Raw genomic sequence first — 14,361 nt, forward strand, 5'->3', positions numbered from 1 at the left:
TTCAGTTGACTTTGAATGGTCCTAACTGTTCTGCTCTTTGCCAGCACTTCTCCAGATGTGTTTTCCTACTAGAAAGGACAATTCTTTTCTTCAGTTCTAGTTGTAGAAATGTTTTTCAATTATTATTACTTTCTTAAAAAGCTGATTCACATATACTTTTACATTTCTAGAAGTCTAGCCAGAAACTTTGTTACAAACCTGACAACCATTAAACTAATACTTGACTGCTTCAAACTCTAAATAGTATTTTAAATCTGGGGCTTTCAGACCTCAGACTGAACCAGTTAAAAAAGTATTCAGCTAAAGCCTGGCCACCCTACCACCTCTGATTATTGCCCACATTTTCAAACTTGATGTCAGAGTGATTTCAAAAAGGGTACTGCTAAGCTAAGGTCTCTCTTTGCATGCTTACATTCAACCATTAATTTGCACACAAGTCTCAAAATCAGTCAGTTTATCTGCATCTTAGCTGAGTGACTCATCATTCTCAAGCATCACAAGTAACAGCCAAACTTTGCAAACACGATGCTGCATATTATTAACAATAGAATTTGAAACCATCAGTTAGGACTTGAGATACATTTTTGGATAGTAAATTTTTATAGTAGCATTTGCTATAATTTGACTTAACCAGTAATGAAAGTAGCTTAATTACAACTCTAGATTCAGTAGGTATAACAAATAGTTGAAAAAAAAATAATTGATAAGTCTTTAATGGGCAAAATAAGCACCACAAATTGAGAAAAAGTCAAAAGGAAATAGTTTACAAGGACATTTATTGTCAAACAAGCAAATTAAAACAAGCAAAGAGTAAATTAGAACATAATGTAATAAATTTAATTCCATGTCTATTGTATAAAATAAAATCTGTAAATATAATTAAATTTCCAAAAATAATTATCTGGCTTCTTTTCTATTGCAGAGCTTCTGTTCAATTACTGATTATTCATTTACAATCTTAGTAGGGTTTTAAGAGAATTATCTGAGTCAGGCCCTTAAACAGGTTTTTCATTCACCAAAGTGATCCTAGGCCATATCAGAGAGAAAACTGACATACAGACCTCGCCATTACCAATTTGGCAAACAGAAATCTTGTCACTCAAAGAACCATACTACCATACCTGTAACAAAGGCTCCTTCTCCCCATTAGATTAGATCTTCTCTCCACATTAAATTTAATTGCCTTAAGGGCTAAGGCCTTCACTCAAAATAAGCCACAAATATTAAGCTAATTTCTACTTATTTTTTTTTTTCCCCAGTAGCAAGAACAATCAAAGAGTGTCCTTTGGTTAAAATAATGTCAATGCAAAAGAGTGTCAAAAAAGATCAAATCAAAAGACAAATACACGTACATACATTTTGACAGACATTTTTCTCCAAAAGATAAAATTAAAAGGCAAAAGAAAAACATCTTTTGAAATATAATTAAAATTTGGAATATAATGTAAAAAGTTCAAAGTTGAAGAACAAGGAAAGAGATGAAAATCTATTTATAGAAATTATTTCTTCCTCCTGCTTCCAAAATAAACATAAAATTATTTTCTCGATGTATTAAAACTACAATAACCTCCAATATAAAAATTACACGTTCCATATTTAATGTTAAAACATTCATACAATATTTTTTCTATAAATCTATTTATCTAGGTATTATGTAGAAAAAAACTTTCAAGGAATCAGTTATTTTACCAATTCCAAAAGAATGAAAAAAGTGAAGACTCAGAAAACATCAGGTAAATACATGAGCATTATAAATACAGAGCAAAGTATGTTATTCTGCCTCAGCAATTCTCCTATAACTTTCATATGGATTTTGTTAATGAATATGTATTGAAAATAACACACCGTAAATAACCCCATACATAACTTTGTTAACTATCAATATTGGGGAATTGATTTATTTCCTAATTACCCACTTCCTATTCCCTTTATAGTTTCCCCAAAGTGAAATCTAGTCCCTATAAGATGTTCCATGAGCAAAAGGGTTCTGTTGGTAAGTAATTCGGGAAAACACTGTATGCTTTGACTCCTCGGAAATTCACAATGCGCATGAATGTATTACAGTCTGAGAAGTCCTAGGGAAAGAAAAGAAGCCTGCTTGCTTTGTCTAAAGCAGCCTTTCTCCCCCCACACACTTAACAACAAAACTCTTTCTTGGGTACAACCCTTGAAACTAATGTTTCACAGAACATACGTGAAGGAAATGGGCTTCTCAATTATATTTCTAGAACTGCCACGTAATACCTTGTACTTTGCACTAAGATTAGTAACAATACCTCTATTTGGATGCTTTTGAATTTGCTCCTCAGATGTTATCATTTAAAAATCTTCCAAAGAAGTAAAAACTTTAAAAAATCTTTCAAGACTACCTACGTGAACAATTCTCTTTTACACTTACCTTTCTAAAATGCTTGTCACTTTCAGATCCATGATCTGTTGCTCTAAATGCCGTTTCTCCTGGTGAACCTTAAAGATAAATACGCAACCCTTTACATTCTCCAGTGATGTCAACAGCCTAAGCTGAATTTCACATTACATTGAGTCAATGAAAAGGTGAATGGATTTTTACAGCAATTCAGGTTCAAAGAATCAAATCACCTTTATTCTTATTTTAAGGAACATGACTGACAACCTGTGCAGAAAATAAAAAAATACTAACTATAGCAATCACAGCATATGTTTAACCTAACAATTAAAAATATATAACTGAAAATTACAATAAAAAATAAGACAATCTTTAGTAAGGATTATTTTACATGAGAGTACTTACAGTTCAGCCACATACCACTGGCAATACAGACCATGTATAGTAGGAAAACAATTTTTTTTTCTTTTTTTTTTTTTTTTTTTGAGGCAGAGTCTCCCTCTGTCCCCCAGGCTGGAATGCAGTGGCGCAATCTCTGCTCACTGCAATCTCCACCTCCCAGGTTCAAGCGATTCTCCTGCCTCAGCCTCCCGAGTAGCTAGGACTACAGGTGCATGCCACCATGCCCGGCTAATTTTTTGTATTTTTAGTAGAGATGAGGTTCCACCGTATTGGCCAGGATGGTGTCAATCTCCTGAGGTCATGGTCCGCCTGCCCTGGCCTCCCAAAATGCTGGGATTACAGGCATGAGCCACCGCGCCCGGCCGGAAAACAAATTTAAATGTCAACCATGACAGGGCAGATGAGACAAACTAAAATTACTTTTCATTTCAGTTATCAAAAACAATTAGATCTATTTCAAGAAAATATTTTTGCTAAGTAAATTTTCTTTTAACAGCTTTAATCTTATCATACACATACATATTTAAGAATTTTAGTTTTATCACAAAATAATTATTTTATTATTTCCACCTAAAGGATAAAGAGTTTGCCTAATATAGTTCTGGGGTTTTAAAATTCAGCATAAGCAGTATTATAAATTTGGTCTGCAATTTTATTTGCAACTAGTTTATTAGAAGCATTTAAAAGGCATGTTAAGGTCAGCAAAAATGTCTGTTTACACACCTAACAAGAGAAGTAGGTCAGAAGCTCCTATGACTTCACTAACCAATTTGTGACCTGTGAAAAACCAGCAAAAGGGGAAATACAAATGTAAAATTTAACAGAAATGAGCAAACAAAGATGTCTGAGATCTCAGATTTCATATTACAATAGGGCAATAATTGGGCAAATATGCCAGGATTAAACTTAATAAATGCTACTCATTATGGTCTATCATACTTAAATTTATTTAAAAACCACCAAATTGGTCCAACCACTTATGAAAAGCAAATACATAGGAAGTCTCATCTACTTGTCAAGAACAAGTGATATTTTTTCCCCCTCACTAAAAGCCAAGTATGTTTAAGTGCTTATGAATTGCCATTTTACTGGGCTAAACAAAAATTAAAACCATCGCATAACAAAATTTTGTGTTTATCTTTTTTAAAAAAGTCCTGTTTTTCATTGGTACTAAATATTTTAGTTTAAAAAAAAATGGGAATAAACAAATAATCCATGTATTTTTCCTCCATGGTTCTTAAAATTTTAAATTGGATCAAACAGCTCCTTCCTTACCTGAGGTAAAAAAGTCCTTCAATAAGTTGAGGCTTTCAACAATCTTGTCAAAGTCTGGTGCTAACTTTACAAGGTCTTCTGAATTAGGAAGGGCTTTTCTAATTTTCTCTGGAAAAGATCAAAACATACAGAGTGTGAAACTAAGAAAATATGTCAGATACTATTCTTATAAAGGGCTAAAGTATTAACTTGTTTAATCCTCCTGACAACCCTACAAAACAGCTACTATTATCAACCCCATTTGCAGATGAGAAACTAAGGTACACAGCAAGAAAGTAGAGGAGCCTGGGTTCCAACCCAGGCAGTCTAGCTCCAGAATATAGGCTCTCAGTCACTATGCTGTGGTACTGGCAAATACATCAAGTTGAAAGCTCTCCTCATTAATCCCAGAAGAACAATTTGAAAGTGTGCTTTTTTTGCAAATACATTCGTCAACATAGAACAGTTTTATCTTTATAAATTCTGTGAATAAGTGCAAGTAAAAATTCCACCTCCACATACACCTAAACTAAGAAATCTGACAAAATTTAAAAAAAAATTTGATGACAATATATTTCTTAAAGATCACCATGAATTACTGGCAATCGTAGCTATCCAATATACTTTTTTCTCATCCACCTATTGAAAAAGGGAGAGCAGTGGCCAACTAAGAAAAGAAATTACTCTGGATACTAACAGACTTTTAAATAACTTGGCTACAAAAAGTAGAGATAACCAAGGTATCTATTCAAAAGGAGCTAGTTAGGTGGGTCGCAATAAATATGCTCTGGGCAACATTACATAACGCAGAAAATGATATTATTAATAGAAAGGCTACTTGGCAGCATGGAAATGCTGACAAAATATGTTAAGTAGCAAAGGACAAAATACCAAAGTGTATATTCACCATGATTACATAATTTTTAAAAAGGGAACTAAAATTTTACTCTGTGGTAGTGTTCATGAAAAGAAAACAATTAAAAGAAAAAAATTAAGCCAGGCATAGTGACTCAGGCTTGTAATCTCAACGCTTTGGGAGGCTAGGTGAGAGCCTTGAGCTAAGGAATTTGAGACTAGCCTGGGCGACACAGCGAGACCCCATCTCTACAAGAAATTGAAAAATGAGTCAGGCATGGTGGCACATGCATGTAGTCCCAGCTACTAGGGAGGCTGAGTCGGAAGGAGGGCTTAAGCCCAGTTCAGGGCTGCAGTGAGTTATGACTGCAAGACCGCACTTCAGCCTGAGTGACAGAGTGAGACCCTGTCTCAATCAATCCATAAGTTAAAAAGATACTAACCACATATAATAAGTATAATTAAAAGAAAATGCTCCAAATGGTTAGTGGCAGCTGTGGTAAAGTGATGGACTACTGGGTATTTCTTTTGTTCAGATTTTTTCATTGATATTATATTACATATATCATTAAAATAAAACTGTGATATATTAGGTTCATAAGTTAAGAAACTATCTCAATACAACTACTTCTCTTTCCTCAAGAGATGACCAAAAAAAGTATTTTAATGTTCATGATACAAACCAAAATCGATATACTCATCAATTTCCCACACAATGTCAGGCACAATCCATTTATATTCACTAAGGTCCGGTATCATATCTTTCCACTGATCAAAAGTCTAAAAGATAAGAAAAGTGTGTCAATCAGATGCTCTGCATGCCAAATAAACACGTAAAGAAAAATTATTTAATAAAAACACATTAATCTACTAAGAACAATGTATTATGTTCAAAACTTTTAAGAAACAAATTTAAGTGGCCTCAGCAAACACGCACATAAAACATGTAAACACTCCTCTGTTAAATATGGGAAATGTAAAAATTCAGAATACACTTTTATTTCAAACAGGTTTCATAATTTTGCTCTAAACAGTACTGTGGGGTAGAAGGAAGACAGACTGGGAGACAGGATGCCTTGCTTCTGGTCCCAGAGCTGCCAAGAAGGGCTTATGTGAGAATGTCACCTGACTTTCACATCTGTGCTACTAAACGTCAAAGCTCACAATCAAACCTAGGTGTTCCTACTCCCAGCCCTGTGCTCCTTCCACTAGGCCATTTTAATTTCCTATAATTATAGGTAAGATTCTAAAGGCATCTTCCTATTAGCATCATTAAAACAATCTAGTCCATGGCAGAGACACAAAATAAATGTTTAAACACCCAATTGTATTCCACTATACAAAAGAAAAATGATTTATGCTATAGAAACTTAATCATGATACAATAATTGGAAAACCAGTAGGAATGTTAAGTTCACCTTTTTGGCTGTGTAGCCACCTCCAACAGCAGATCCTAGTATGAGATAGCGAAGTTTTAAGAGTCTCGTAGCTAATCTTGCTGGCCAAAAATTCCTGCGAGGCTGGTAGCCATATTTAATTGGAGAGAATTTCAGTTTACGTAAAGGAAGGTTTGTCAGAGAAGAGAACTGCTGAAATGATGTCCTTAATTGAGGTCGTTGAAGCTTTAATGTAGGATGATGCGAATGATAAATACTTCGTGAAACCAGATGCAGTTTTTGTAGTGGTAAACTTCCTTTTATTCCAGAGCTGTGTTTCACTAAAGACTGGCAGACCTCACTGAAAGAAAAATGAATATGGAAGAAAGATCAGATAGGGTAACAGTACAAAGGAAACCACATGAAAAGAGCAATATACTAAAGGAAACACACATACTCCCATACCTGACTAACCACAATGTCACACAATAGTTCACATTCACTAATCATTGACTATGTGCCAGACATGGTTACAGCATGCGCTATCTCATTTAATCCTGCTAATAATCCTATGTAGAAAGTACTAGTATTATCTGCATTTTATGAGGAAAATGTGGTGCAAAGACTTAAATAACTTGCCCAAAGTCACACTGACATAAGAAATAAAGGTAGGATTCAAACCAAAGCAGTGGGACTCCACTCTAATATGTGGGCTATGATCCTGGTCTCAGGAATTGAAACCAAAGAGAGAAAAGGCAGGGACTTATTTTATTAACTACTATTCACTGTAAGTAAAAGTTGAAAAAAAAAATGCATGCAAACTTTTGCTTTCAAAAACAAAATTTCTAGCAGTTTAGAACACTTTCATCTATGTCTCCTGATCCTGACAGCACAGGGGTGGAAATTAAGGAAGTTAATCAATCCCAACTCAAGCACCTGGATCCCCAGAAAAATGAAAGTAGCAAAAAAGCCCCAAAGAGAATAGAATTTAAATGTACACGTTCACTGTAGAGCTCCACCCTCTTCTTCCTGAAGAGAATGAAAGGTTACCAACAACCATATCTTAACATATGCTCATAGTTGCATATATAGTTGCCTGCTTACTATTAGTTGCTTACTAATAATCAGGGCCAGTCTTGATTCTAAGTAGTTAAAAAATATTAATTCCTTTAAATACATGGGACTGGAAACTTCTTAAGAAAAAGGAAGCTGGGCATGGTGGCTCACACATGTAATCCCAGCACTTTGGGAGGTCAAGGTGGGCGGATCACCTGAGGTCAGGAGTTTGAGACCAACATGCACATGGTGAAACTCCGTCTCTACTAAAAATACAAAAATTAGCTGGGTGTGGTGGTGTGTGCCTGTAATCTCAACTACTCAGGAGGCTGAGGCAGGAGAATTGCTTGAATCCAGGAGGCGGAGGTTGCAGTGAGCTGAGATCGCACCACTGCACTCCAGCTTGGGCAACAGAGTGAGACTCCATCTTCAAAAAAAAAAAAAAAAAAAAAGGAATCAAGGAAAACAGAAGCAATGCTGTAAAGAAGAATGGTATGGGGAAAGTGGTATCTCGTGTTCCTATACATACCAGACATTACGCTAGCTGTTTTCACTACAGTGTAACTATGTAAATATTAAGTCTCAGAAGCATCCAGTAAGGTAAGTACCCTTATTTTACAATTTTTTCTTTAAGTATTGTTAAAGCAAACTAAATATGGCCTGAGAGGGACTCCATACTTCTATATTTGAGTCCTAGTGGATGAAACATAATCTAGCATAATAGGCAGACAAAACTGAACACCTAACTGAGTAGTATACATCTGCAATAATAGCCGAGTGTTGGTCAATCCCAGTGGCCATACTTCAAGCACTAATAGACTGCTGTGTTCAAACGGCATTCAATTCTGGAGGCTGCCTGATTTGCAAAGTGTTTCTTTTCTTTGCTCAATTAAACTCCATCAAAGTTAACTTGTCTGAAGTTTTCTTTTAACAGATCTAGTGTCAGAAGTGTGATTTGAAGAAAAACTCCGGCAACCCCCAGGAACACCAGGTGACCACGTGAGGTACCTGCTGAACCCACTGCACTCACTGGTGTCTTGAATGTAACTGGAGGTCATAGGTGAATTTTCTCTTGGATTCCGAGTGCCAATAACTTGTGTTTTGAGCTCTCTGAGTTTACTTGAGCAATACTTAGCCTGGACTGGATCCAAGACCAAATTGGATTAGATAAGTAACTGGATTGGATTAAGTTAGAGGCCTCAGACCTCTGATAGGTACCTTATTTAATAATGGGATCGTCTCAATCCAAGGAGTCTGGGACTCCATCTTCAGGGACTCCAGCTAATTTTATGTATAAAAATTATGGGCCCAGAATGTGTGCATTTTTAGAAAAAATGTGTTAACCTCACTAAAGAAAACATGGCCACAATGGAGAAGTTTTAATTTGGATAAAATTGTTTGTTTGCAAGGCATATCAGAAAAAGGTGGATCAAAGCCCCCACAAATATAGTGGGATGTATTCTTTCATGGATATGCAAAGGCCTCTAAAAGACTAAGTGAATCAAAACTTGCCTCCTTAAAAGATTCTTTGCAAAAAGCAAATGAAAAGCTTAAGCAATAGACCAAGGAGATGAAGAAAGAGGACTGTACTCTGACTGACCTAACCTCAATTGTTCCTTCTCTTTGTCCGTCTCTACCCACATATGCTGAGTCCACTAATCTTTTTGTTAAATTACACTTTTACCCTGAAGATGATTTAAAAAAAAAGGAAGTTAGAGAGACGCCTTACAAAGTGAGACCTTCTGATCAGTCAGGCCTCACCTGCTGTAACTACTTTCACTCCATAGTCTAAAACTGAGCTTAGCCCCATTGTGAAGGACTTCCCTAGTCCAAGGGAGAAGCCTCAAAAATTTACTGAGGAATTTAGAATGCTAATAGCAGCTTACGATCCAGGACTTCCTGAATTTACCAATTTATTCACATGATACTGGGGGCTGGTGAAGGTCGGAAATGGATGGCAGCAGCAGAACGGACCAAACCTGAGGAGGATGATATTAGAGGCCCCTCCAAAAGCTCCTCACGAGAAGGACCAAAAGTACCTAGAAAAACTGCTGAAAATCTTTTCATTCAGTTCCTAAAATTTTTCCACAAAAAATTGGTCCATCATACAATCTTGTAAGCCAACAAACAAACAAAACAAAAAAGGAGGAACAAGTTTCAGGTTACAGAACTCACTTATTGTTTGTGAAGCATTGTGAACTCAAAGTACAGCAAGGAGTATTCCCTGCAGGGGCTGAAACAGCATTAACTGCTTTATTTATAAATGGACTCCAGTAGCAGTTTAATTAAAAACCATAAATTGCAATGGGAAGTTAGAGATGTGACTGAATTGGTGGCCTTAGCTGAATTTTTTTTTTTTGAGACGGAGTCTCGCTCTGTCGCCCAGGCTGGAGTGCAGTGGCCGGATCTCAGCTCACTGCAAGCTCCGCCTCCCGGGTTCACGCCATTCTCCTGCCTCAGCCTCCCGAGTAGCTGGGACTACAGGCGTCCGCCACCTCGCCCGGCTGATTTTTTCGTATTTGTAGTACAGTCCGGGTTTCGCCGTGTTTGCCAGGATGGTCCTGATCTCCTGACCTCGTGATCTGCCCACCTCGGCCTCCCAAAGTGCTGCGATTACAGGCGTGAGCCATCGTGCCCAGCCTAGCCGAACATTTTGAGAGGACTCTAGGGCAAGAAAAAACTCAAAAGGCTAACAAGCTTATGCCCCTTCATTTAGAACAGTTACAGGGACCGGGACCAAAGGGACCATCTTGTCCTCATTTTAAATCACAATCAAGAGGTCCTGGAACAAGAAGTTATTTACCCCAAGATGTCTGCCCGTATTGCAAACAACCGGGGCTGGAAAAGGGATTGTCGGCCGATAAACCTCCCTCCAGGCCACACTGTTTTACCACTAGAGGGAGCCCAGGAAACCTTAGTCCTCCTGACAATAATCAACTTTAAGGAGGCTCCAAGGGACTCTGGTGGATTGCTCCCCGTAATACCTGTAAAGGAACATGAGGAAACAGAGGTTAAAAGAAATAGGGAGTCGTGTACAGTCCTCATGGATACCAGGGCTACTCTAGCTACCATAAATCCCACTTTAATAAGCCAACAAATCCCAAACGAGCAAAAAGGTCATTTCTGTGGTAGGGGTTTCAAACCCAGTTGAAGAGGCCCCCATATCTGAACCCATCCAAGTAACTCTGGGCCCCATTTCAGAAAACCACACTTTTTTACTATGTGATACTGCTCCAGTAAACTTGTTAGGGCAAGATTCACTTTCAAAGCTAAAAGGGCACATACAATTTTCCTCAGAAAGAGAAATAATCTTAAGAGTTTCCTGATTCTCCTGAACCAGAATTGTTATGCTGTTTACAGGCAGAAATTGATAAGATTGAAACTCAAGCCTGTAATATCCCTGATCTTTTGAAAACACCTAAATGTTTATGGGCCTCTTCCCCAACTGATATAGGAAGAATTAAAAGTGTAGAACCTATAAAAGTACAAATAGATCATTCTTAACCTTTGCCTAATTACCCCAATATCCACTAAAACCTGAAGCAATTCAAGGGCTCTCACCAATTGTAGAAGATTTAATTAAACAAGGACTCATAATTCCATGTACCAGCCCCGTAACACTCCAATCCTACCAGTTAAAAAACCAAATAGATGAGGCTGGAGATTTGTACCAGATTTATAGGCAATAAATAAAATTGTAATACCAATATTTTCTGTAGTCCCAAATCCTAATACTTTATAACCTAATGTACCCACTGATTCCAAGTTGTCCACAGTACTAGATCTTGGCTCAGCCTTCTTGAGCATTCCTTAAAGAAAGTCAGTATTTGTTTGCCTTTACTTGGAAAAAATCAGCAATACCCCTGGAATGTAATACCACAAGGGTTTACTGAAGCCCCTTCATATTTTCCCCAGGCACTGCATCAGGACCTAATGACACTATAGTTTCCTCAAAATTCTACTCTCATTCAGTATGTAGATAACTTATTGTTATGCTCTCCTATTAAGCAGTGCTCGGCAATTGACTCCGTTTACCTTTTACAGCAACTTGGATATAAAGGTCACAAGGCTTCAACGGAAAAACTTCAATTTTCTTTTCTTTTCTTTCTTTCTTTGTTTTCTTTTTTTCCTTTTTTTTTTTTTTTTTTTTTTTTGAGGAGGAGTTTCGCTCTGTTGCCCAGGCTGGAGTGCAATGGTGCGATCTTGGCTCACCTCAACCTCCACCTCCTGGGTTCAAGCGATTCTCCTGCCTCCACCTCCCAAGTAGCTGGGATTACAGGCATGTGCCGCCACACCTGGCTAACTAAGTTTGTATTTTTAGTAGAGACAAGGTTTCTCCATGTTGGTCAGGCTGCCCTTGAACTCCCGACCTCAGGTGATCTGCCCGCCTCAGCCTCCCAAAGTGCTGGGATAACAGACGTGAGCCACCACGCCTGGCCAAAACTTCAATTTTCAAAAAAAGTCCACTATTTGGGACATGACTTGGCTGCTGAAGGGATTTCCCTCTCACCTGGGAGGATAAAAACTTTTTAAAGTTTTCCTCAACCTGCAACCAAAAGACAAAAGCATTTCTTAGGCTTGCAGGATATTGCAGATCCTGGGTTCCAAATTCTTTCCTAAATAGCTTCACCACTGTATGAGCTCACTAAAAATGCTGTACCAGAGCCTTTATTTTGGGAAGATCGTCATAAGCAGACTTTTAGCCAAATGAAGTTGGCCTTACAACAGCCCCCCAGATTTAGGACTTCCAAATTACACTAAACCTTTCACTTTGTTCATGAGTGTTACCATCAGGCATTAGGAGTCCTTACTCATGAACACGGTGCTAAACATAGGACCACTGCATACGACAGCCTGCAATTAGGCCCAGTCTCTAAGGCATATCCTAATTGTTTAAAAGCAGTAGCCACAGCCACCAAGCTGGTAGAAGCTTCATCAGATCTGGTTTCACAAAATGAACTTAATTTGCAAGTCCCAGATGCTGTGGAAAGTCTATTAAATTCCAATCAAACCCAGAATTTTTCAGCAAGTAGACTAACATCTTATGAATTACTTCTCCTATCTCCTTCTAATCTTCATCTAAAAGGCTGTAATCTACTTAACCCAGACACTCTGTTATCTCTGCCTGATGATGGTGAAGACCACAATTGTGTAAGTGTAGTGTCAGAAATAGTGGTCCCTCGTGTTGATATACAAGATACGCCACTGGATCATCCTGAAATTACTATTTTTTGTTGATGGCTCCTATGACAAAAACTCAGAAAAAAAAAAAAAAATCAGGCAAGATATGCTATTGCTACCAAAAATGAGTTAATAGAGAAGGGAACTATTAATTCAAGTCAGCCCAACCTGTAGAGCTTTCTGCCCTTACCTGAACATGTCATATAGCTAAGGACAAGTCAGTAAAAATTTATGGAAAGTAGATACGCTTTTGGAGTAGTACGTGATTTTGGTACGATATGGAAACTACAAAGGTTTCTCACCTCTAGTGGGATCCCCATCAATGATGGACTCCAAACAGATGAGCTCCTTTCTGCTATCCCATTATGAATGCAGATTGCTGTTATTAAGATTGAAGCTCATACTTGTAGAAATGAACCCAAATATCAGGGAAATGCTTTAGCAGATTTTTATGCTAAATCAGCTAGTGCTGAAACCATCAAGATATGCAATGTGAATGAACTCCATAAGATTAAGCCAAATTCCTTATGATGACCTAATGAACAGTGCAATGCATCTGATTTGGAAAAACAAAATTGGTATCTAAAAGGATGTAACTTTAACGTGAAGGGAGGACTCACAGAGGGCCCGGACGGCCACCTGGTCCTCCTTGAATCTTCCATTACTGAAAGCTCTGCACCCCACAGCTCATCATGGAACAGACAAAATGATCCAAATTATGAAAAAGTACTGGTGGGGTGACTGTCCCAAATTGCTAAAATGGTTTATAATCAATGTTTGACTTGTCAAACTCATAATCCTGGAAAAACTTGAGGTAGTATACTTCTCCCACCTGATGGACCATTTGAACATTTACAGATAGACTTCATTCAGTTACCACCCTCAATGGGGTATCAGTATGTTCTTGTAATAGTTTGCATGTTTTCTGCCTGGATAAAGGCCTTCCCATGTAGGAAAGCTGATGCTGTGACCACAGCTAAGAAATTATCAAGACAATGTTTTTCCTTTATGGGGGATCCCTCTAAAAATCTCCAGTGATAGAGGAACTCATTTTACTGGGCAAGTTATAAAGCAGTTAAATAAGGTGTTACTGACACAGTGGCATTACCATTGTCCTTATAACCCTCAGTCTTTCGGAAAGGTTGAAAGAGAAATGGCATCTGAAAACTGAAACTGGCCAAGTTAACTAAATCAATTGAGTTGCCTTGGCCAAAGGTACTACCTTTTGTCTTTAATGTCAATCAGATTCACTCCTGTTGGAAAATATAAATTGACTCCTTATGAAATAGTCACTGGGAGGCCCATGTCCCTAATAATAGCATCTCATGCTTCTCCTGCTCTTAAACTCTGATATGACTAAATACTGCAAGGCTTTAATGTATTATGCCAAAGTATACTTCCACCAGGTAAAGGAAGCGTTTTGACATCCACCAACTGAGGACAATCAACTCCATGGTCTGGAACCTGGAGACTGGGCCTTCTGGAGATGACATCAGAGGAAGATCACTCTTGAACCTCGTTGGATGGGACCATACCAAGTTCTTCTCACTACCCAGAGTGCAGTGACGCTTCAGGGCTTTGAATCATGGGTCCACATCTCACAGGTCAAAAGGGTCCCTTCAGACTCCTGGAACTGTACATGTGTTGGAGACTTTAAGGAAAAGTTGACCAGGGAAATCTCTCCCCAGAAGCAGACAGCATCCTAGTTGCAGTAGCTCTCTCAAGATCACGGATCAAGACTTCTCTGCCACCATGAAAGCCTCATGTGTTTTTCTGTTTTCCTCATTTTTTGCCCTAATCCTTTCCTTTTCCTTACATAAAAATCCATGGGACCATAGTCAGTGTATGGCTTCAGCTCGAGCTTACGCTCTA

General features: G+C 37.9%; 1 protein-coding gene across 8 annotated transcripts in view; it reads right to left on the reverse strand.

Moving 5' to 3' along the window:
- The window catches only part of OPA1 (OPA1 mitochondrial dynamin like GTPase), a 99,302-nt gene that overhangs the window by 76,192 nt on the left and 8,749 nt on the right, over positions 1-14,361 (reverse strand). For 2 of the 8 annotated variants that reach the window (XM_045387198.2, XM_045387196.2), the window contains exons 2-7: positions 10,112-10,292; positions 6,295-6,613; positions 5,560-5,656; positions 4,043-4,150; positions 3,491-3,544; positions 2,399-2,466 (exon numbers count right to left, since the gene is read on the reverse strand). In XM_045387198.2, the coding sequence (XP_045243133.2) occupies positions 2,399-2,466; positions 3,491-3,544; positions 4,043-4,150; positions 5,560-5,656; positions 6,295-6,613; positions 10,112-10,292 (827 nt within the window). The remainder of the gene's footprint in view (positions 1-2,398; positions 2,467-3,490; positions 3,545-4,042; positions 4,151-5,559; positions 5,657-6,294; positions 6,614-10,111; positions 10,293-14,361) is intronic. The other 6 variants (XM_005545373.3, XM_005545370.3, XM_045387200.2 and 3 more) reach the window with 3 other exon arrangements.

The sequence above is a fragment of the Macaca fascicularis genome, chromosome 2, assembly GCF_037993035.2.
Source record: "Macaca fascicularis isolate 582-1 chromosome 2, T2T-MFA8v1.1".
In the NCBI taxonomy this organism is placed as follows: Eukaryota; Metazoa; Chordata; class Mammalia; order Primates; family Cercopithecidae; genus Macaca; species Macaca fascicularis.